The sequence below is a fragment of the Sturnus vulgaris genome, chromosome 14 (assembly GCF_052056855.1).
Source record: "Sturnus vulgaris isolate bStuVul1 chromosome 14, bStuVul1.hap1, whole genome shotgun sequence".
NCBI lineage: Eukaryota > Metazoa > Chordata > Aves > Passeriformes > Sturnidae > Sturnus > Sturnus vulgaris.
The window spans coordinates 11,480,432-11,501,821 of NC_142256.1; the positions used below are offsets into that span (position 1 = coordinate 11,480,432).

The 21,390-nt window shown below is 45.3% G+C and overlaps 2 protein-coding genes across 2 annotated transcripts in view; both read right to left on the bottom strand.

Moving 5' to 3' along the window:
- Positions 1-2,800: 2,800 nt before the first annotated feature.
- Positions 2,801-7,543, bottom strand: LOC106859080 (adrenodoxin, mitochondrial-like). The gene is made up of 4 exons (XM_014886100.2): positions 7,092-7,543; positions 3,927-4,051; positions 3,369-3,498; positions 2,801-3,167 (listed from the first exon to the last, which is right to left on the bottom strand). Exons 1-4 carry the CDS (start codon positions 7,526-7,528, stop codon positions 3,047-3,049), a joined length of 813 nt encoding a protein of 270 aa, XP_014741586.2. The 5' UTR covers positions 7,529-7,543; the 3' UTR covers positions 2,801-3,046.
- A 6,005-nt stretch (positions 7,544-13,548) lies between these two features.
- Positions 13,549-21,390, bottom strand: part of MSN (moesin) — a 41,212-nt gene continuing 33,370 nt past the window's right edge. The window contains exons 8-13 of the mRNA XM_014887692.2: positions 20,399-20,562; positions 19,805-19,935; positions 19,019-19,179; positions 18,426-18,518; positions 17,778-18,011; positions 13,549-16,745 (exon numbers count right to left, since the gene is read on the bottom strand). Of these exons, the coding sequence (XP_014743178.2) occupies positions 16,581-16,745; positions 17,778-18,011; positions 18,426-18,518; positions 19,019-19,179; positions 19,805-19,935; positions 20,399-20,562 (948 nt within the window). The 3' untranslated portion in view covers positions 13,549-16,580. The remainder of the gene's footprint in view (positions 16,746-17,777; positions 18,012-18,425; positions 18,519-19,018; positions 19,180-19,804; positions 19,936-20,398; positions 20,563-21,390) is intronic.

Sequence of the window (21,390 nt, forward strand, 5' to 3'; positions counted from 1 at the left end):
TTTCTCTGCCCTTTTTCAGCCCATTTAGACCACGCTGGCCTGTCACATACTGAAAGCCCTACTCACTGCCTCACCAGATGCAGGCTCTTGGGAAATGGTGATACATGGTCACCATCCAGGAAACGAGGAGCCTTCAGGGCCTGCTCCCAATTTAGACCAAGGCCAAACGAGTCCAGCTCATCTGCCTTGAAGAGAAATGACTCATGCAGTTCAGCCTCATCTTATTTCTGCTCAGGATATATGATTTCTTTCCTTATCCTGAAGGCTGAGAGAAACATGACAGAAGTGCCTGAGGCAGCTGTAGTTTACTTTAAACTTTCCAATTCTATTTCTGATGTTTCAGCTGCCAGGAAAGCCAGCCTTCCAAGACATACTGTCCCTCATCCTTTGCAGGTAGCTCCTTTGTGCAGAGGCCTCTCCGTTATCCCATGGCACCTTCAAGGGACAGACAGTCCCAGCAGAATAGCACGGGCTACTTTGACTCCCTGCATTTCAATGCTAACAGCTTAGAAACTCTTTCTTCAGAGGTCACCCACACTCTGAAGAGGAACACAGCAGTCATTCAACCCTTCCAAGCCAGAAGCTGCTCCTTCCCTTGCCATCCTGCCAGGATGTGTGCAGAGAGCTGACATCTTCCAGCAGCAGCCTGGGGTCCACTTCAAGCTCACAACAAGGTGGGGACTGAGGAGTGGGACTGCAAAGCTCCAGATCACCTTGGCTTTACAAATGGTGGCATCAGGAAGGGGAGAGACTTGAAGTGCTACTGAAGGTGATGGCTTAACTTTGATTTAATCCATATTTATTCTCTTTGCTTTTTTTACAGTAAACTTGGGACAAGTTGGAGGAGAAGAGGTTTGGGAGAAACAGGCACAGCCTGGAAGAGTTTTCTGATGTCTGACAAAGCAAAGGGCTACCCTGTCACATACCAGTCGTAAGGCTGAAGCCTTAGTACATCACCACATCCGTGGTCCCCAAACAGGGCTGGAACCCTGCAAAAATCCTCCCTGCTGCCATCACCTTACAGCACATGGTTCTGGCCCATGCCAGGAAATCCTTCCTGCAGGTGCCCTTCTGCTAAGGATAAAATTCTGACACGGATAAACTTTTTTTTTTTTTGCATGAAGGAGCAGAGAGGAAGACAAAGCCTATTTATTCAGAGGATTCACAGTGTCACTCATCATCTGTGTCCATGCCCACAGGGACACCGGGCCCACGCCGTGCTTGGCAGGGCTGTGCCAGCAGTAGGAAGGTGTGAAGGTGCACAGAGACCACCAGACACAAATGGCAACGGTGGCTCCCAGAAACAGGTCCAGGCAGCGGTCAGTGCAGGAGGAAGGAGGAGGGATGGGCACAGCACAGCGGCCCCGCCGCCACTGCGGCCTTCCTCCTTCCTCCTCCTCACAGCCCCCACTGCGGCCTTCCTCCTCCTCACAGCCCCCACTGCGGCCTTCCTCCTTCCTCCTCCTCACAGCCCCCACTGCGGCCTTCCTCCTTCCTCCTCCTCACAGCCCCCACTGCGGCCTTCCTCCTCCTCACAGCCCCCACTGCGGCCTTCCTCCTTCCTCCTCCTCACAACCCCCACTGCGGCCTTCCTCCTCCTCACAGCCCCCACTGCGGCCTTCCTCCTTCCTCCTCCTCATCTTCCTCCCCGCCCCGCGAGCGCCCCCTGGCGCCGAAGTGCCGCCACAGCAGCCCCCGCGGCCTAGGCCCCAGGGTCGCACTGAAATTTCATCAATCACGGAATCGTAGAAGCACAGAACACCCTCAGTTGGAAGGGACTCTTCAGAATCATCGAGTTCAACTCCAGACCCTGTGCAGAACATGCCAAGAATCCCATAATGTGCCCAGGAGTATTGTCCCATCGATTCTTAACTCAGACAGGTTGGGTGCTGTTAGCATTGCCCTGGGAGCCTGTTCCAGTGCCCAGCCACCTCTGGGTGGAAAATCTTTCCCTGACATCTAACCTAAACCTCCCCTGACTCAGCTTCATGCCATTTTCTTGAGTCCTGTCACTGGTCAGAGAGTGAAGAGATCACTGCCCTTCCACTTCCCCTCGTGAAGATATTGAAGAGCACAATGAGGTCTGACCTCGGTCTCCTCTTCTCCAGGCTGAACAATACAAGTAATCTCAGCCACTCCTCATAAGGCTTCCCCTCCAGATCTTCCATCATCCTCACGGACCCTCTCTAACAGAATAATGTATTTTTTTTATATTCAGTGCCCAAAACTATCTGCAGTATTCCATGTGAGGCCCCACGAGTGCTGAGTACAGCAGGACAATCCCCTCCTTTGATCAGCTGGCAGTGCTGTGTTTATGCAGTCAATCAAGTTTCCATCCAACTCCTTCTATTCCAGCCAGGCTCATGGTACCTGAGCAGTGCATCTTGCAGGTCTAAAAGGCTCATTATTAGAATTTTGACATGTGGGATAGTACAGCAATGAGAAAATTTAACTTTTGGAGAAAGTGGCTGCTCCCAGCACAGAACAATTCAGGGACCTGAAACATCTCAAGTTCTCAGAAGTGGTTCCTGCTTCCAGGAACTGTCAAGCACACGAATGTCCTCAGTATGCTCTTGCTGACCAAACTCAAGTCACCTACATCACCAAGCCCACCAGTACACTGACTTGCAAACAGCAATCTATTCTTAAGCTTCCCAAATTGGAAAAGTCTGCTCCACTCTTAAAGAGCCAAGCCTTGCAAAATTCTCAGCAGTTACTCAGAATAGCAGAATTCTTATATTTCAAAGGAGAAAGCGAGTCACATACAGCAAAGATATTTACTGACACCCACCCAGGGAAATATAAAGCCATACACTTTAATCCAGTTGCATTCAGCAGAGCATTTAAGCACTTAAAATACACAGTAAAGACCCTATTAAGCATGATGCCTTGTTTAAATAAGAGATTTGCCAAACACGCCTTTTATACTGAATCAGACCTTTATGGCCTGCTGCAAGCCAGCCACAAAAAGCAATAGTGTCAACCAAAAGCTAAGTACCCTGCCACGCCTAAATGAGGCTTTAAGCTGTGCAGCAGTCGTTTCCAGTTACTGTTTGCTTTGCTTTCCAACCTCCAGCTGCCTCCTCATGTCCGACACGTCCATGGGGACCCTCACAGTCAGACCATCCATCGACTTCTTCACGCACACCTGGCAGCCAAGGCGAGATCTGAGAAGAAAACGTGAAGTGAGGCTCCTCTGTTCCCAAAGTAAAGGGAGAAATTCCCCACCCACACTGGGATATCTGGTCCAGGATGGGTTTTCACTAAAGCTCCTGCTCTCAAGTCCCATCCCTTGTGAAAAAGGAGCCACATGGTGCAAATCTGCCTCAGAGGCTTGAGGATCTGCTGTGACCAACAGGGAGGCTTACGTGTCCGTGAGTCCATATGCCAAGTCCAGCATGTCTAACTCTTCATCTGAGATGGCATCAAGCTTTTGGAAGGTGTCCTTGTCAAAGATGAGGTGACATGTAGAGCAGGCTAACGTCCCTTCACAGGCACCTGGTGGAGAAACAAGGGGATGGCAGCAAATCAGAAAAAATAAGGGGGTGAGAGAGCCCATCTTTAGGAACATTGTGAGAAAAGGCCCTTTAACAGATCTGGAACATGTCCAAAGAGATGCTAGGAAACAGAACAGATGAATGCAATATCCAGCCAGCCTCTTCTCTGGGAGAATCACCTTCAGCTTTCAAATTTTTACATCAGCTCTATGCAAGCAAAAGCACTGACAGAGGCTGCTGGAATGCCAGTGGTGACCATGTGAGGTTACATTTCCATCTCAGCATGGTGAGCCACCCAGTAAGCAACTGGTGGGGAACACAAGCTTGGTTATGGTCTTGGCAGAACACAGGGGTATATGTACTGTTGCACTATTCCTAAATACCCACTGGCCCTAACAGCACATGTGCATATCCTGCTGCAACACCTACCAAATCCATCAATGGCCAAGTTGTGATTGACTACCACTTCCAGCAAACTCTGCCCCTCTTTGGCTGTGGTCGTAAGTCGCTCTCCATCCCGATTTATAAAATGCACTGTCACCTGATCCTCAGAGCTGTAAGACAAATTTGCAAAAATCAGGAGTCCACCCTTTTCTGCACATCCATACTTGAGGTCTTCTGGCTGAGTGCTAGAGACATGGCACTTAGAGAGAAATGTGCATGCAAACACTTTCTTGAAGGATTATGCCAGGCCCAAAGAAAAAATTCTAATTATCAGTTCTCAGTGGCAGGCAAATCTGAGTTGCCCCAAAATATTTCCCACTTTATCAAACAGCCCACAGAATAAGTGTCTATCTGTGTACAAACAAGTGCAGGTGCTCTCTGTGTGCTGCCCCTGCTTGGGCTGGCTGGCAGAAGAAGTATGTGTAGGCAGGCAGAGTATTTGCAAGTCCCAGGCCTGGAATGTTAATTCTGGGTAGAGTGATGCAATAACAAGCAAAGTACTTGGGATCAGATACTAACTCAGCAAGAAGGGCTGCTGTCATTTATGTTTTGCTTCCCCTTCCCTTCCCAAGGCGATTACTTGATGATTGTTCCTTTTCTGCTGCTTTCTCTTCCATGAAGCACCCACTCCTTTCCTTAACTCCATCACAGGGAGCATCACATCATCATTCTTGTGGCTAGACATGCCCAGCTCAGCTTACAGAGCTACCAGGCTGAGTAACTTCCTCTGAGCTGATGTGATCCACGCTCAGGAAAAATTGCTAGTTATTTTGACAGCCTGCAAGATTTAATCTGGCCAAGAGTTAGGAGCATGGCCATCAGCTTTTCTTAATGATAACCTGCAGAAACAGCATCTACAAATGAGAGGGAAACAGTATCCAGTTCATCTCCTCCTGACCAGACTCACACCAATCTGGAGAAGGCTGCTACCCTGACAGCAGTGTTCAGGATTTCTCACCAAGACAGTGTATTCTGAGACTCTTATATTTGCCAGACGAAGCACAGGAGCAAACACTATTTTTTTCTTAGTGTACATACCAAATACTCCCTTAGATATAGGAGGTCTCATTTACCCAAAGGTCCCACCTCCTGTGCAGAAAGAAGGCAGCACCCTGGAGGCACCTGGGCCTTTTGCCCAGTAGCTTTCAGTGTGGCACTGCCCAAGTAGCCATCATCCCAAAGCCCAGGGCATTCTCCAGTGGCAGAAGCTTCTCTTTCACCAGGCTGACCTGATGACCAGTTTCCTTCAATAAAGACACCTACAGATATCTCTAAATACACAATTTAAAGACTAGTTCTCAAATGTCAAAACAAAATAAAACAATCCTCATTTTTGATGGATCAGAGTAATTCATTCCATTTGTATGGCAAACAGGCATGTTTTGAGGCAATGTTTGGTTTATCTTTATGGTTTGTTACACAATAGAAATGGTAAACTGATAGAATTATACTTAATGTTTCAAACGAATGGATTTTTCAGGTGGATAATGAGAGATGACTGCCTGCAGAGGCTGCTGGGTCCAAAAATCCCCAAACCTGTCTGCACATTTATTGACAGAAAACTTAATTCCTGTTATCCTGGAGGCACCTAGAGCTTTAGCCAACATTAGTTGCAGGAGAATCTCTGCACCAACCTCCCACAAATCTAGTTCTCTGCAGTTCCTCTGAGTTCCATCCTTGCTTTGGCTGTTGCTGTCAGTTATGTGGGCCCCAAGGCAGGCAAGCTGCAGCCAGGGACAGCACACAGGGTATCCAGTCAGGTACCAGAAAGGATTGATGCTGTTGTGAGACATCCTGAATGACTGGATAAGTCTGGCTGCAGAGTTCACTCTTCTCAAGAGCAGGGATAATACCAAGCACTCCTGACCATGATGCAGAGAGCACCTTCAAGCAGTTTCCCTCCGTGCTGACTGAAGGGAACAATTTCAGGTATTTGGCTGAGTACACAGGATTGGTGCCTCTGTTGAGGGATAAACCCAGCCTGATGACTCCCTGTTTTCACTGTTCAGTTCAGTAACTGACTGACTTGCATACTGGTCTCATTGTCTTTATATCCCTCAAACCAGTCCCAGGCTCAAGTCTCCCCTGAAAGACACCTGCTTTGAGTACCCAAAGCTGAAAACAAAGTCTGCAGCTGTTAATTTTATTTACTTTTGAATTTGTTTATTGGTGTTTTTGAAACAGTGAAACAATTCCTTTCACATTTTGTTAAGTAATTTTGAACCAGGATTAAGCGGGGGGGAACCCAAAAAACACTGTCAAAATTGATTAGACTAAATTTTCCTTCATTTAGTCTTAAATATTTTACAATGGCATTACTGTCACAGGATATATGGTCAGAGGTTTGCAAAGATCTTACCAGGACGTGATAAACTCAACACTGGAAATTCAGTATACACCAACTGATTATTCTCTTTTTAAAAATATCTCAAACCTTTCGTGGCAAAGGAAAGTGGTGAAGGAGCTTTCAAGAAAGTAGTTCTTCCTCCTGTCGATGTTTTTCCTAAACAATACTTTCCAAGGCCATACAAACCAGCAAGATGCCTACAAGTACTGCCAGAGATAATTTCATAAGGAACAAACCAATTACAAAGAAATCCCATTGATAATGAATCTTCATAAATCCCACCGAGTGTTATCACTATGGCTTTTCTCTAAGGTCAGATAGCAAAATGGTTTATTGTGTTTTCTGTGATGTTGGTTGGATCTCTCTCTCAAGGCCCAGCAGATTACAATCTGACACAGATGATGCTAGTCTAGGAGATCCACAAATTACATTTATTTTCCATCTCTTCCTGAACTATCCCTAAAGCAGAGAGAGGAAAGGCTGGCAGGGAGCCTGCAGTAGTTCCTGCTGTGGAAATGGGCCAAAGGATTCTTGTGCCTCTGTCACCTTCACGAGCTGGTTCCCAGCCACTAGCTGTGACCCCCAGAGCTCTGGAGGCAGGACTGACACCCCTGACAGGTTCCCACAGCACCTCTGGGGCTGGGTCCTGGCACCACCTTCCCCCCATCAGCATCTGCTCACCTGAGGTGATGGTCTTGTCCCCCACATCCCATGGCTTTGCTGGCCTCTCCCCATCCTGTCACAAGCCAAGGCAGAGGTTCATGTCCATCCCTTCACATGGAGCAAGGTAGAATTTGACTCACCTTGATTCCCCAGGGCCATCCTGGAGCCCCTGTGTGGAGCTGAAGCCTCTTTCTGACCACTTTGCCGGGCTGTGGTGCTGCTCAGTCACACCACAGAGAAGAAGGAGGCGAATTTTGGTGGCGTTCAATCGGCTCCGCAAGGGCCGCATGAGCCCCAAGATGCCGTGAGCCATCCTGCTGCTCTGGGCCCCTCTCTGTGTCCCCTGAGCTGGCCTTTGATGCAAGGACAGCTTGATTAGGGACTTATACAGCTGGGGAGGATGGGGGGAAGGATAGAAAAAAAAAAAAAAGAAGGGTAGGACAGCCTCCCTTGGGGTGGAGGGAGGGAGGAGCGAGGAGAAGCAGGAAGGAAGGAAGGATGGACAAAGGGATTGTGCCTGGATCGCGCTGCAGTCCAGCCCATCAGGGCATGGGAATTGGTTGAAGCACAGCAACATCACCTCCACATTCCAGTTTCTGAGAAATGCTCACTTTTTTTTTTTTTGTTCTACTTACAGACTTCCCTTTTAGGAGCCGGAACTAAATCCAATTTCAGGAGAAATGTCCATTGTGATGTTTAATCATACAAGGAGTTGCAAGTTGAGGGCTGGAAGAACAGAGAGGCAGGAGTGCCAATGACTGCTGCCTTGAGGAGAGGGGCACACAGCTCCTACAGCGATAGAGTGAAAGCAAGACACACGAATTCTACTCTCGATGGCATCCAGCCACATCATTGTATTACCCAATACAGCAGGCTCCCATCTCTAAAATGTGAATATTCACTTACTTCACATGATAGTGGTGAGAAGCAGCAACACTTAGCTGCTCATTTGCTAAACTCTCTGCTGAAAAGTACCATAAAGGTGCATATAACTGTAATTCATTTCATGCCATCTGATAATCCATGCTACTAAGCTTTGAAGTGTTGCAGAAGAAAACTCTTAATTTATTCCCAGAAACACAGTCACTGGTTTAGTCTACCCTCCTCTACAGCAAAAATTAATATGAACCCAAGGGCCAAAAATACAACAGGAAAGACAGTCTCACTTCCTGTGGAGCTAGGGAACAGCTTTCACCTCAAGAGCCTGAATGGTTCCTTCCACCAAATTAACAGCTTACATTTGGTGGGATGTGTGCTTTAATCAAGTTTTTTTTTTTTAAATTCAGTAACATGTTGGTAACCAATATAAGCCAAAAAAATATTGATACTGGACTCTCTAATCAATCTGTACAGGGGAAAAACTACAGCATAAGATAGAAAATGTCTGCCTCAACACACACACACACTTGGTGGATTCATAGTTCTGAAGATAACCAGAAAGTTTTGGCTTTTTGCCTCAAAATGAGAATTTTCCACACAAAGCTTTCAGGTTGGAAGGGTTGGAAAGGAGTGCTTAAACTTTCTGAAAAAAGCATCTAAGACATTAAGGAATGCAAGTATTTTCCATAAGCTGGGAGAGAAATGTATTCTTCAGTTCAAAGGCAAGTGTTCAAGCGTTCAAACACACCCCTCAGACAGCTCCAGTTGGAGACAAATTCATGAGCAATGCATAAAGGATTAAAAATAAACAAAAAAACCTCTCAAGTCAACTTTTCCAGGTTGTTTGTTCTTTCCTACAAGCTGCCTCAAATGCTTCAGACTTCAAAGCCGAATTGTTGAGCTCCATCTCACCCCCAAACTTAAAACCACTCTGTGCAGCCTCTGCAGCTGAGTAACTGTGGCCAGTTCTGCCTTTGCTTTTCAGGCACTACAGAGGTGCAGCAGCCAGCCCAGTTCTGTCTCAGTCATTTCCATGGAAAGAAAACAAGGTTTGCTGTGAAAGACACAAGGAGAGGGGCCACAGCACATACAAACCACAAAGCAGCTTATCTCTCCAGTAAACCTTGAGTTGAGAGAGATACATTAGATATATGCACAGCAATTTCCACAGCAAGGACATTTGTGTGTTTGTCTGGCACTGACTCCTCTCCCTGCCAGGAACTCGGAGCACAGCAAGTGACAGGTCAATGTCACCTGATGGAAGAGAGGCCAGTGCAGAGAGGGAAGTCAGGGAAATGAGGTGCAGCAAAGGGGACAACTGCTCTTGGTGAAAGCAAAACAATTCTGCTGGGGCAGGAGACAATCAGGCCCTTACAGATTTTGAATAGTCTGTTTTAAGGTCTTTGAAACACTGAGAAAGGGCAGAAGCAAGATCTCCTTTCCAGAGTAAATCATTGTTCATTTAGCTACGGCCACAAAAATAGAAAGCTTTTCAAATAACCACCCCTCCCACAAAAAACCAAACCAGCCAACTAAAAAACAGAAACCAAAAAACCAACTAAGAAAAAATAACATTGCTTTGGGGGAAAAAAAAAAAACCTCAAAATTTTGCTTCACAGGTCAGCACGTATTTTATGAGCAGCCAGACACAGCTGTATTTGAAATATGGTTTGGCAGAAACGAACTTCCCAGCACACAGTGCACACAGTGCACACTGCACCCCAGCTCCCCAGTTCCTTGCCAGCAGGCCACACTCTGTCAGTGCAGTGGCAATGCCCACACACCCAGTCATGTGTTGGCACATGCTGGTAAGGAAGTGGTTTTCTAGCTTGAAATAAGTTGTCCAATATCTTCTGTACCACACACCAAACAATGTGGTCCTCCCTCCCCCCAGTCTAGGGACTCTCATGCAAATATCCAAAGCACCTATGAGCTGCCCTTAACTCCACCTGAGCCTCAATTTCTGCACAAGGAAGCAAACACTGAAATCAGCACTGGCCTAATCCAAGCAGAAGTTACACAACACCTTTGCAGCCCTCCACAGTGAGAAGCATAATTAGATTTTTGAGATATCAAACCCAGCTCCTCTGACCACTGCTAGAGTGCCTTGCCAGCAAGCAGAGCTGCCCTGGCTTAGTCACTGCCCACCCTATTCAGGTGTAGATAGAGCCAAGCTTGTGCTGTTCCCATGGGGGAAGTCTCAGGGATTGCAGTCAGAGCAGCAGGCACACAGACCTGGGAATAATAAAGATTTCCGGAAGCCAGCCTTCATTAATTGGAAAAGCAAGACCAGCTTATCTCTCCCCTCCTACCAAGCCTGCTGCCTCAAAACACTCCTGTAGGGAAGCAGATATGGGCTACTTGCTGACATAGAACTAAAGCACTGAACAAAACTAAAATTCACCTTTCCCACTGTCACTTTAAAAACCCATTAACCACCTTTCCTGTTCCAGAGCAAGTTGCTAATAAAAGCAAACAAAACAACTTGTACTGGTTTGGTTTTCTACAAGCCCACAAGCCCAGAGAGTGCTTCTGCTGCCTCAAAAGAGATGCACTGAGCACAGATCTGGGACAAAGTGCACACACCAAGTGAGCTCGAGTCTCAGATACTGCCTCAGAGGCTGGGGCTTGGGGTGAATACTGTAAATGTGCCTTAGTTTTTACATCTCTCAGACAAGACTGTTTGCCCCATTCTAACCTTCCCTACATATCCATCAACCTTCCAAGAATGACAAAAACAAAAGGAGCAAGAGCCATATTCTCACCACTGGAAGCAGGAGGGCAGACCTGCAATCAGAGATGGGCTGACACTGCAACAAGAAATGAATTCACAGCAGGGCTCTGGACAGCAGCCACTTCTGACAAAGCAGCTGCTGCCTGGCTGGGTGAAGGCCACTAAGAAGTTACAGTGCCCCAGCCAAGACCTTCACTTGCACATGCTTCTCCTTCAAGCATCCAGTCAAGGATGATTCAAAGATGGATGGGAGTGCAATAGTGCTGCTTGTGGGGTATAGACAACCTTCACCATAACCTCCCAGCTCAACAGCAGTTTATTTCACACCCCTTTCAGTCAAACTTGTTGACTCAAGACCAATCCCAGCCTGCATTTCGTTAAAGGATGATGCAAAACCACAGGCTATAGCAATCATGGGGGCTTATAATTTTTAAATTAGCTCTGCTCACTAGAATGCTTGGTATTAATACCTGCTCTGAGCAAGTGCATTCTGACCAGAAGCTGAAGGTGCAGTCCCTTCCACAAGCATCCAGTATTACTTTTTGCAGTTTCAGCATTACTTTTTCTCTAATATGTCCTCATTCTTCCTTCCACTTTTCACTATACCCCTTATCCTGGCACCTGTCCTGAAAAGTTCCATCTGGAACTGCTATTAATGTTTAGACACCCATCATCTGGAGCTAGATACTCATTTAGGCATTGTTCAGACACAGGAACCTGCTCCCTTGTCTACAAACTGCACTTAGAACTGCAAATCTGCAAGACAAAAGCCAGCCTCAGCCTAGCATTTCATATATTGAGGCACAGACCTTTTTTTACAGAATGCTCTGGGTTGGAAGGGATTAAGATTATCTAGTTCCAATCCCCTGCCCATGGGCAAGTATGCCACCAGACCAAATTGCTCAGGGCCTCATCCAACCTGGCCTTGAACATTTCCAGGGAAGGGGCATTTTTCTTACAGAAGTTGTTTTTCTGCAAGGGAGACATGAACATCACATGTGGCACCAATCTGCATAAAGATATGCAACAGTTATGGCTTAACATCAGCCACAGAGGAATTCTATTCTCTGCCAGTTGTCACATGCTCTGAGATTATATGCCCTGGTAGAAGACATTTAAACTATATAGCCAAGGCTGAGGTATGCACAGCTGCAAAGCTGGCAGGGAACAGAACAGTCACACTGATGGTACAGGGCAAACGAGCCATGCCTCGAGTGCTCTCTGCTTTCTCATTGCACTCTGTCTTTGTAGGTGCTCAAACAGCTGCCATATGAGTGCCTACAATTATCATACCTTAGCCTGTACATTGCATTATCAAGCTTAGGATGCTGGAAAAATGCTTGTGCTTCCCTCCAAACATATTATCCTGAGCAAGAAACTCATAAGCTGTTTATCTAACTAGAGAAATTCCTACAGGGCTTGTCTGCATCAAAACAAATCAGAATTTGGAGACTATGCCCTTGCAATTCCCTGCTTTAGAAAGAGTAAGCAATCAGAGTCTTATTTCTGCAGTTACCTTGTCCTACTTGGAGTCAGTGCATCTCAGGCCAAATGCCTTAATCTACCAAACAGATTGAACTCAATATTTTACTCTACAGAATTACTTTGACTTTTCTTTAGTGTTCTTAATAAATTGCACTGCTTAATAAAGCATCGTTGCAGAGTGTTTCTAGTCCCCCAGCCTTCTGAGAACCTTTCATGCTCCAGTCTGCTCCTGTCCCACAGACAAAAGCACCTGGGCCCCAAACATATGTAGATGTAGCCTAAACTGGATCTGAAAAATCCCAGAGAGACTAGCAAACCCAACAGAAGCTGTCTACAAAAATTAAAGGTTAAATGCAAATTTCTGATCCTAGACTACAGAATGCCTTACAACAAACTAGAAGAATAGGGTGATGGAGATTTTCCTATTTTTTTTAACATGGGCCTGTACAGAAGCAGCCTTCAGCCTTTAAGGCTTTACACTTCCCTTACTTCAAAGACAAATTGAATATAGATAAAACCTAAATGGAAATTACTAAGTCTCAAGCCTCTAAGGTAATGTCCATTGAAAAGCAAGCGCACTAGAAACAGCAAGAACAGGATCTACCATTCCAGACCAACCTTCAATTGAAGGCTGCTGTAGCATTGAAGGAGACAGGCAATTCCTCCAGTGGTCAGGTCTTTTGAATCCTGGCAGGAAGGAACAATAAAAAAAGACTCACCTGTTGAAACTGAATCCAAGCCATGCCTGCTGGGGATTGCAGAAGCCTCTATTGCTCCACACTTCATGTTTGGTTTAGAGAAAAGTTCAGGTGTCTTCCCCAGCACCAGATGTCTGAGCACTAACATGTTCCAATGAAATCTCCACCTTATTCTGCAGTGCAGCAACGATTAGGCAGAGGTTCTGTGAGGCCCCTCTTCACAACCACAAAGAAAGCAGCTGCAAATAAAGATCACACAGTTCATTAGCAGAAAGGTGGCAGCAGCCACTCTTCCATTCTGGAACCCATCCCAAGACACTGGGAGACAGACAGCCACAGCAAGGCAGCTGTGAAGCAGATGGTGCCAAAATCCCCAGTACAGGCTGATGGCAGCACAGATTTGGGACAGGGTGTCCATGCAAGCAGCAGCACCAAGGCTCAGCCACCCTCTCCAGGCTAACCTGGATGCACACAGGCATGGGCTCAGCATAGCAGGAGCTCACCCACAGCAGCTCCATCCCCTCCATCTGGCCAGCCCATTGCAAGTTGAATATTTCTACTCAGTGCCTCCATAAAGAAGTGTCAGTTCCAGCACTGGCTCCTGCTGGACAGCTGTGGGGGCTGGGGAGGGGGAAAGGGCTCTTACTGAAGCAGTTCCTTCTCAGAGTGCAAGTGAGATCTCCTTATTTGCAGGGGAGCTCCCAGGCTGACCTCTGGGCACCACAAAGCAGATCTGCTCAGCTACGAGACACAGCACTGGCCTTAAAGCAAACCTTAAGTAACCAGCCGGACACAAGCTGCTGAATTTCTCTGAACTTTATTGGCACTTCAGGAAGAACAAGGTATGGATTTTAACAACTCCTCTGAACATGAAAAACATGTCTTAATCAAGATTCTCTCTGCAGATAAGCACATGGACCCATTAATTACTCCACAACCTTAAGGAATTGATGTTTTATTATAATCCAGTAAAACAACTGGTCAAAAACCTTCAACATAATTTACAGCAACAAAAAAATAAAACAAGAAAAAATAAGCCAGGAAACGTGATAAAGTACTTCCCTCCCCCCACCCCCAGAGGAGTAGTTATCCAATTAAACTGGAACATGAAGAGGAAGAACAATTCACTGTATTCTAACAAATAAAAAATATGTCTACAAATCTCACCATAATACTGAAAGCTTCTTACATTAGTTTTCTTGCAAAATATCATCTTTATAATACAGTATACATTCCAAGGGAAGGAGGACAATAAACACACCCTCCATCCCTTGACTAATATTTTCTAATTGTGCATAGCTAGAAATATTGAAATCAAATATCATTAGATACCACTGGAATATAATACTGGTTAAAAAGAAGGCAGGGCTGAAACAACTACAAAGAGTTAGGTGGACTCACTGGCACAAGCCGTTCTATTCCTTTATTGGACCATGTGGAATTAGAACGTTTAAAAAAACCCTATAAACAGAAGTCATGCCAACATCATAATACATGAGAGCTCAGCAGTGTTGTGTGACCCATCAAAGCAGGAAAGGTTTACTGGTTTATTATTTGAACACATATTCCAGGCACCATACGTCAGCTTGTTAGGAAATTATTAAAATATTAGATAGAGGCTTTTCTCCCCTCAAATGCATCAATAGTTGCCATGGACAGAGCAGAAGAGCTGAGAACCAGCTTTAAAGCACCAAAACAGAAGTTTAAAGGTTGTCTGTTCCCCAGTAATGAGACTCACGCAGAGCCAATGCCAACCGCCTTCAGTAGGAAATACACAAATACCTTCTGACAAATTGAACTGAATTCTTTCATTTGTGACTTTCATGGTACTGAGGCATATTTTTCTTGGCCAACACAAAGCTTACCATGCCATGTGCCCCCCAGAAGCACTCTGTGTCCAGGGGAGAGAAGGGGGCTCCCACATGACACACCTGGATGTTTAAGAGCATAGGTTGGCATGTTGCTTCTAACAGAGGCTGGCTGGTATTTGTATGAAACTCCACACAGAGTTGCATTGCTTTCAAAAAAATAAAGTAACACAGAACTGGTGAGGTTGTTTCCAGCCACCCAAGGAATTCTTGGGGAAATACTGAAGTTTGTTAACACTATCATGAACATTTATTTTTTGGCACAGTTCCCCTTCGCCCTTTTTCATACACCAGGGAGCTGAAAATGCTCCAGTTTTCAGATGTTTTCCTTCTATCACCATTACCAGTAACATCATACAAAGGGAGAATCAACAAAACTGAGCAAGTCACAAAATTCGGGATTATGCTAGGCAAGAAAATAAATCCCAGGCTAGCCTAATGACTTCCTATAGGGACAGGCTAATCCAAGGAGGGGAAAACTTTAGGTGGAACCCATTTTTAAGATGACTCTCCTGAAGGTTAACAGTTCCTTTTATGAGGGATCAAGGCAACATCCAACTGAACCCTGAGCATACATGGCTATTTCCTCCACAGAAATGGCAGGGAGGATTCTGGGTAGCTACAGCATGGGCAGCCTGGATGACAGGAGGTGATGGTTATTACAATAACTGGCACAAGCAGCTCTCAGGACCAGTCTCACAACCATTTGTATCCCATTTCTAAGAGAAAGCCTTCTGTTCTCTCAGCTACAAAAGGCCAAAACATCCTTCTGGGGAAGGAAAAGCACTTGAGCCAGGGATGTGGCAGACTGCTAGTGAGGATTAAGAAAGCAATTGGACAAGTGTCTCAGGATCCTCTCCCCTCAAATGCTGCTTGAAGCCAGGGAAGACAGATGCAGTCTTGTACATGAACCAAATATGAGAGCAGTTTTTGGTCCCCAGCTGCTGATCGCTTTTTATGATTTATCTAGTTTAAACTAAAGGTATCTGAGCTACAGTAGATCTATACACAGTCATAAGGCACCAACAACTATGTGCTAAGAAGGCCTCTTATGGAAAAACCTGAAATCTTGTTCATGTAACTAGAAAAGTATCTGTTCAGCAAGGGAAAATACAGCTACAATAATTTTTAGTCTTTTACATTTCTACCTCCCACTTTAGGTTTTCATTGGCAAAACCAAAAAGGAAGGCAGTGTACTCTGCCTCACTGGTTACATTGAAGTCAGACAAATGAAAGTGAACAAAGCCACTGACCAGAGAAAAACCTCTGGAAAGCAGGGAATTTGAGGCTTCAAATCACACTGTATCAGTGGAAATACTCCAAAGGCCTCCTCGTGATCAGGAAATTCAAAGCTCCATCATTAAACAACAAAAGGTAACACCAGCAGGAACACCACAGAATCTGTTTGGTCTGCTTATTTTTGTAGGACAAAAGCTTTGGTCTTTTAGAGAGAAAGTCCATATTTTACCTTCAATCCTTCTTCCTAAGCTCCAGTCTCTCCTTTTTAACTAACATGATTCAGACTCTGGGTTAAGTTAGAAATTCAGACCCTGGCCACTAAGCTTAATCCTGAAGCTTGCACAGGTTAGTAGGAAGGCAGAGTGTCAGACTGTCAGCTCTTGACTGTACATAATCCAGTACAAGTGTCTGCTGGTCTCCCCACACAATGGGAGAAGACAGCAACACAGCTACCTCAATGGGCAAACCCAACACTAGGACTTTACCCCAAGCCAAACAACTTCAGATTTGCCCCAATCCATGTTTGCTCTCCCAAGCCACCCCAGGCAGACATAATTACTATTCTTTCTTCTGTCACTTAACTCCAGCATTTGCCCAAAACTTGATAAATAAGACCATGGTCACTCTTCTGTAGTGGTTCCAGCATAGCACGATTAGGAGTGAATGATGGGAGAGGATGGGAAAGAGGGGAGAAGAGAGTGCAGGGCAGCAGGTGCAGGGGAGAGTTTACATGGACTCGAACTCATCAATGCGCTGCTTGGTGTTGCCCTGCCGAATCTGGCGCAGGGTCTTGTACTTGTCTCGGCCGAGGCGCATGTTCTCAGCGTGGATCATGTCATTCGCTGTCTTCTTGGTTTCATCCCGAGCGTTTGCCAGCTCTGAGGAAAGAGCCTTTGGAGGAGGAGAAACAGCAACGGGTTAGTACATGTCAGAGACTCAAAGCTGGACAAGATTTCCTCCAGGTCCTCCGAAAGATTCGGTATCTATAGACAGGAAACAGACAAGTCCCACTGTGTTCTGGGCAAGCTGCTCTAGCTGACCTTGCCTGAGCAAGGAAGTGGGATTAGATAATCTCATGGTGGCCCCTCCATCCTAAACAGGTACCTGATTTTGTAGAAGTTGTTGATATTTCTCCCTAACTTTTGAAGGTAGAAAACATCAGGCAATCTGTCACCTATTTATGTTCATCTAGCACAGTTAAGAAAGATTGTCTGTACTTTAAAAGAAAGGCCATGTGGAGTGATCCCTGAAGACAGTAGGAGAATCTTACAGAATTTAAGGAATTACTAGCTTTCCACCAGAAAAAAAACTTGCTGCAGAAGACAAAACACACCTCTACCCCTCTGTGTGTAACCACCACAGTACAATGCAGAATGAGCAAAGCCTGGTGCAAGTCAGGCAGCACAACTAAATGCTTGGAATTGAATACAACACTGGAGTTCCTCACAAGAAGATAGTGCAGTAGTGATGTCTCTGTGCTGAGCCCTTGTGGGCTACTCCAGGCTTTTGCAATGCAGAGTTTTGCAATGCAACCCAGACTTGACAGTTAGAGACAGCTTCTGGATAGAAATCAGACCAAGTTCTTCAATTCATTGCAGCCAGCAACTGTCAGGTGGCTGGCAATACTCACAGAAAGCAACACTACATCTGACAGATGCTACTTGTTGGCACTGCTTCAAAATACTTCAGTGCTTCCAGTAAAATGGAAGTCAAGTGCCAGGAGACAAGATCTGCCCCTCTATTCAATGGTTAAACAGCTATCTGGCAAGATCATGATCATCCCCCTTCCCTGCTTCTCCCCTCACTTTTTAAATAACAATAATACCTTCCAGCTGCAAGAAATGTCGAGAAAAGTACAAGCAGCACCTGCACACACACACACACACACACACACACACACACACACTGCTGCCAGCTTCCTACCTTCAAGTGTTTCTGGACCCTCTCATTCTTCTCTGCCTCAGTGGTGCGCTCCTCCTCACTGCGGTCCTTGATGGTGGCCTCTGACCGCAGCTCAGCGCTGGCTTCTGCTGCATTCTCATCCTGCTCATCATCGTGCTCATTCTCAGCATGCATGGGTTCAGTGACATGAGGGGTGCTCATGGCAGTCTTCAACTCCTCTTTGGTCTTCTCTAGGTCCTCCTGCACCCTCTGTGCCTGCAGTAGGATATGGCACAGTGAGGCAGGCAGTATAATCCTAAGTGCCTGAGGCTTCTCACAGAAGCACCACTTGGTGCTGTTACAGGAAACCTTGCACCTCTGAAGGGGTATATTCCCAATGCTACTCAGCCCTCATGATTTGCAAAATTTTCTGCTGGATAACACTTCAGAGATTTGAAGAGTGGTTACTGTTAATGGAAAATGGGCTACAGGTCTAATTAATCAAAAACTGCAACATGGATTTAGAATAAGTCACCTATTCCATGGAGAAAGCCAAAGCTGCGTATTTACAACAGCCTCAAGCTTTCAAGCATTGAGTCTAGTGTGGAATCTAGTGCAGTAGTTTAGGTTACAACCCAGAAAAAAGAGCAATTCCACAAAAAGATGCCATCTGCTCAGATTCTGCTTTACCTTATACTGCCACTCCTGTGCCTCACTCTCCTTCTTCTGCCTGGCCAGTTCCAGCTGTGTGATCCTAGCTGTGAGTTCTGCCATCTCAGCAGCCTGCAGAAGAAAGGCTTTTAGTGGAAACAAAACCCAAGGTACTTGCCAAATGAAGCATTTAGTTCAAGTCCTGAATGAAAACACATCTTTCCAGTAAGAAGCAAGCGTTCCTGTTAACTTCAGTTCCACCAATACCTCCACGATGAAAGAGGAAAGGAAGCCAAAAAGCTTTTGTTTCATTGTGGGTTAGGGTTTTGTTTGGTTGTTGGGATGGTTCTTTTTCCTTCTCCCCAAAACAGATCTACAAAACTCAGTTCTTTGAGTCCAAACCAGGGAAAGCAACACTTGATCATTATCACACACAAAAAAAGGCAAAAAGCAATACAAAGCTACTGTACAAATCCACTTGTATTTATGTATATTTTCACCTACTTGATAACATTTAAAGAACCTGTGAATATAGTGCTTCCTCACTACATTCATAGCCTGGTTTGCTTCCAAAGCTCAGATGCTTCCCCTTTCACTCTTCTCTCTACCTGATTCTCAGTTCACCAACTTACCAACTGTTCCTGGGTCTTTTGTTGATCATGGGATGCTCTCAATAGGGCCTCCTTTGCCTCTTCTGCTTCTCTGCGTTCCTTAGCCAGTTTCTCTGCTTCCTCCTGAGCTCGTTTTCTCTCCTGTTCCAGCTCCAGAGCTCTGCGGGTCTGTTCTTCCAATTCTGAAAAATAGGGGAGCACATTTCAAGAGATCAAGTAAAGAACAGCAGTAGAAGATAAAAGTCTGTCTGGGTAAAGGTTTTCCTTCAGAGAGACAGGTAAAGGAGAGTTGCAAGCAACTGTCCCTTTTCCTCTCCTTTACATTTTACCTGGAGCTGGATAAGTCAGGCCCACCCTGAATGGATTGTGGGGAAACACCCATACCAAAATTACATGCCTAAGGGCAGAGAAGCATTCAGTATTTTGCTTGGGCAACACCACACTAACTCTAGCCAAGCAATTAGATAGTAAATCACTACAGCAATGGCTGGTGTGACCCCTGTACACTTTTGACTCCTTCCTCGACAGGTAGGCTGGGATAAACTTCCAGCCAGCACAGGAACAATGGCAAGGTACTTCCACCGCCAAGAGAGACATTTTGGCTGTTAGCCATTTCTTTAAATCAAATCTTTTTTTCAGCATATGGAGGGCTTACATTTGGCTTTAGGAGGCTCAGCCAGGGTCCTAGCACCAGTTAGCACACAACACTGGAGAGACAAATTACTCAGAGTTGCTCATAGCTTTACTATTCAAATCCTTTTCATTCAGAGTATTCATCATTAAAGAAACACAAACATTTCCTATTACCTTGCTGAGCTTTCTTGGTTTGCTCCTCAATTTGCTTGAGTCTCTCCATCAGCTCCTCCTTCTCACGCTCAATCTTCTCCTTCTCCTTTTCTGCCAACTCCCTCTTCTTTTTCTCATTCTCCAGCAGGGCTCTGATGGAAGGAAGTCACAATGTAATTTCAAACCAACTATCATCAAATTGAGCACTTCCTAGTAAACACAAAAAGAGCACACACAAGATGTGCCCTACAGCACTTGGATAATGAGCTTTACTCCAGATGTACCCCTTTATAGAAGTGCAAAAATAAAAAGCTCTGCTGGCATTCATCTCAATGACAAGTTCATAATAGCAATGTTATAAGAGAAATCTCCACATTTCAAGGTATGTATTAGTCCCATCAAATGGACAGACAAGCCCTTAAGTCTAAGAAAGTAATGGGGAGTCATATTTGTGATGAGTATCATTACTATCAACCCATTAGACATACCAAAGCAGAAAGCAACCTGCTCTATTTTTGGCTCAAGCAGATTAAGGTGCTGCCAGCCATTTATCTAGCACATGATGCTATTTATGCAGTGATTAATCACACCCAGGTTACTCAGAACCCTACCAACCTCTCCATCTGTTTCTGATGCTTCTCTTCCCGAGCCTGTGCCTTCATCTGCTGCACCTCAATGGTGTCTGGTTTACGCCTGCGCATGTAGAGCTCGTGGTTGCCCATGCAGAGTGCCAAGATTCGTTTGTTAATCCGTAACCGAGGGGCATAGAATACAAAGTCCTTGGGACAAGAAAAAGGCAGCATTAGACCTGTTCTTTCAGCATAAGAAGCCCCTTTTGTATGCACTACATCTTTGTAGAGTTGCCAGCCAGTTTTTCTTAATAATGTCTAATTCATTGGTAGTGGCAGTTAGACACTTCTTTTGGGAATGGATTTCAACCTGACAAACACAGCCAGGGCAGGAGCACCCAGTGTGTCATTCCAGTGTTGTGGGTTTCACTGTAACATATCCCTAGCACCAAGCACACAGCATCTAAGCAACACCACTTCATTACAAACACCAGCTGGGATGGTTTACCAGGCACACCGAGTCCCAGGCTTCTCCCACCTTCCTTCCCACTTCAATAATCTGTACAATAGCCTGGCCAGCCACACTGAATGTAATGGCTTGGCTTATGCTAGAAAGGGTGTTAAATGTTACAATCAATGGATAAATAACTTTGTTCTGTTAAAAAGGAGGAACAGCAGCAGGGAAATGCTTTCAAGCAGCAATGGAACAAGAATGATCAGAAGAACAGAAGGTACTGGCTAGCACAGGAAATTATTAGGCCTTAAAGATGAAAGCAATTACATTCAATATAAATTTGCAAGGAAAAAAACTTCCAGCCTACCCTACAAAAATGACCTAAAGCTTCTGTTTTAAGTAAGGTAAAAACCTGCAAAAGATCATCCCACACACTATTAAAGCAAAAAGGTTGCAAAGGAAGCATCCACAGCTAACAGAGGTACCTCAGATCCTTAACTGTATTATCAGAGAATCTGAGCAATCTTAGGACAATCAGAATTCCTAAGCAAAGAGCTACTCCCTGTCACTGACCTTAAAAGTTA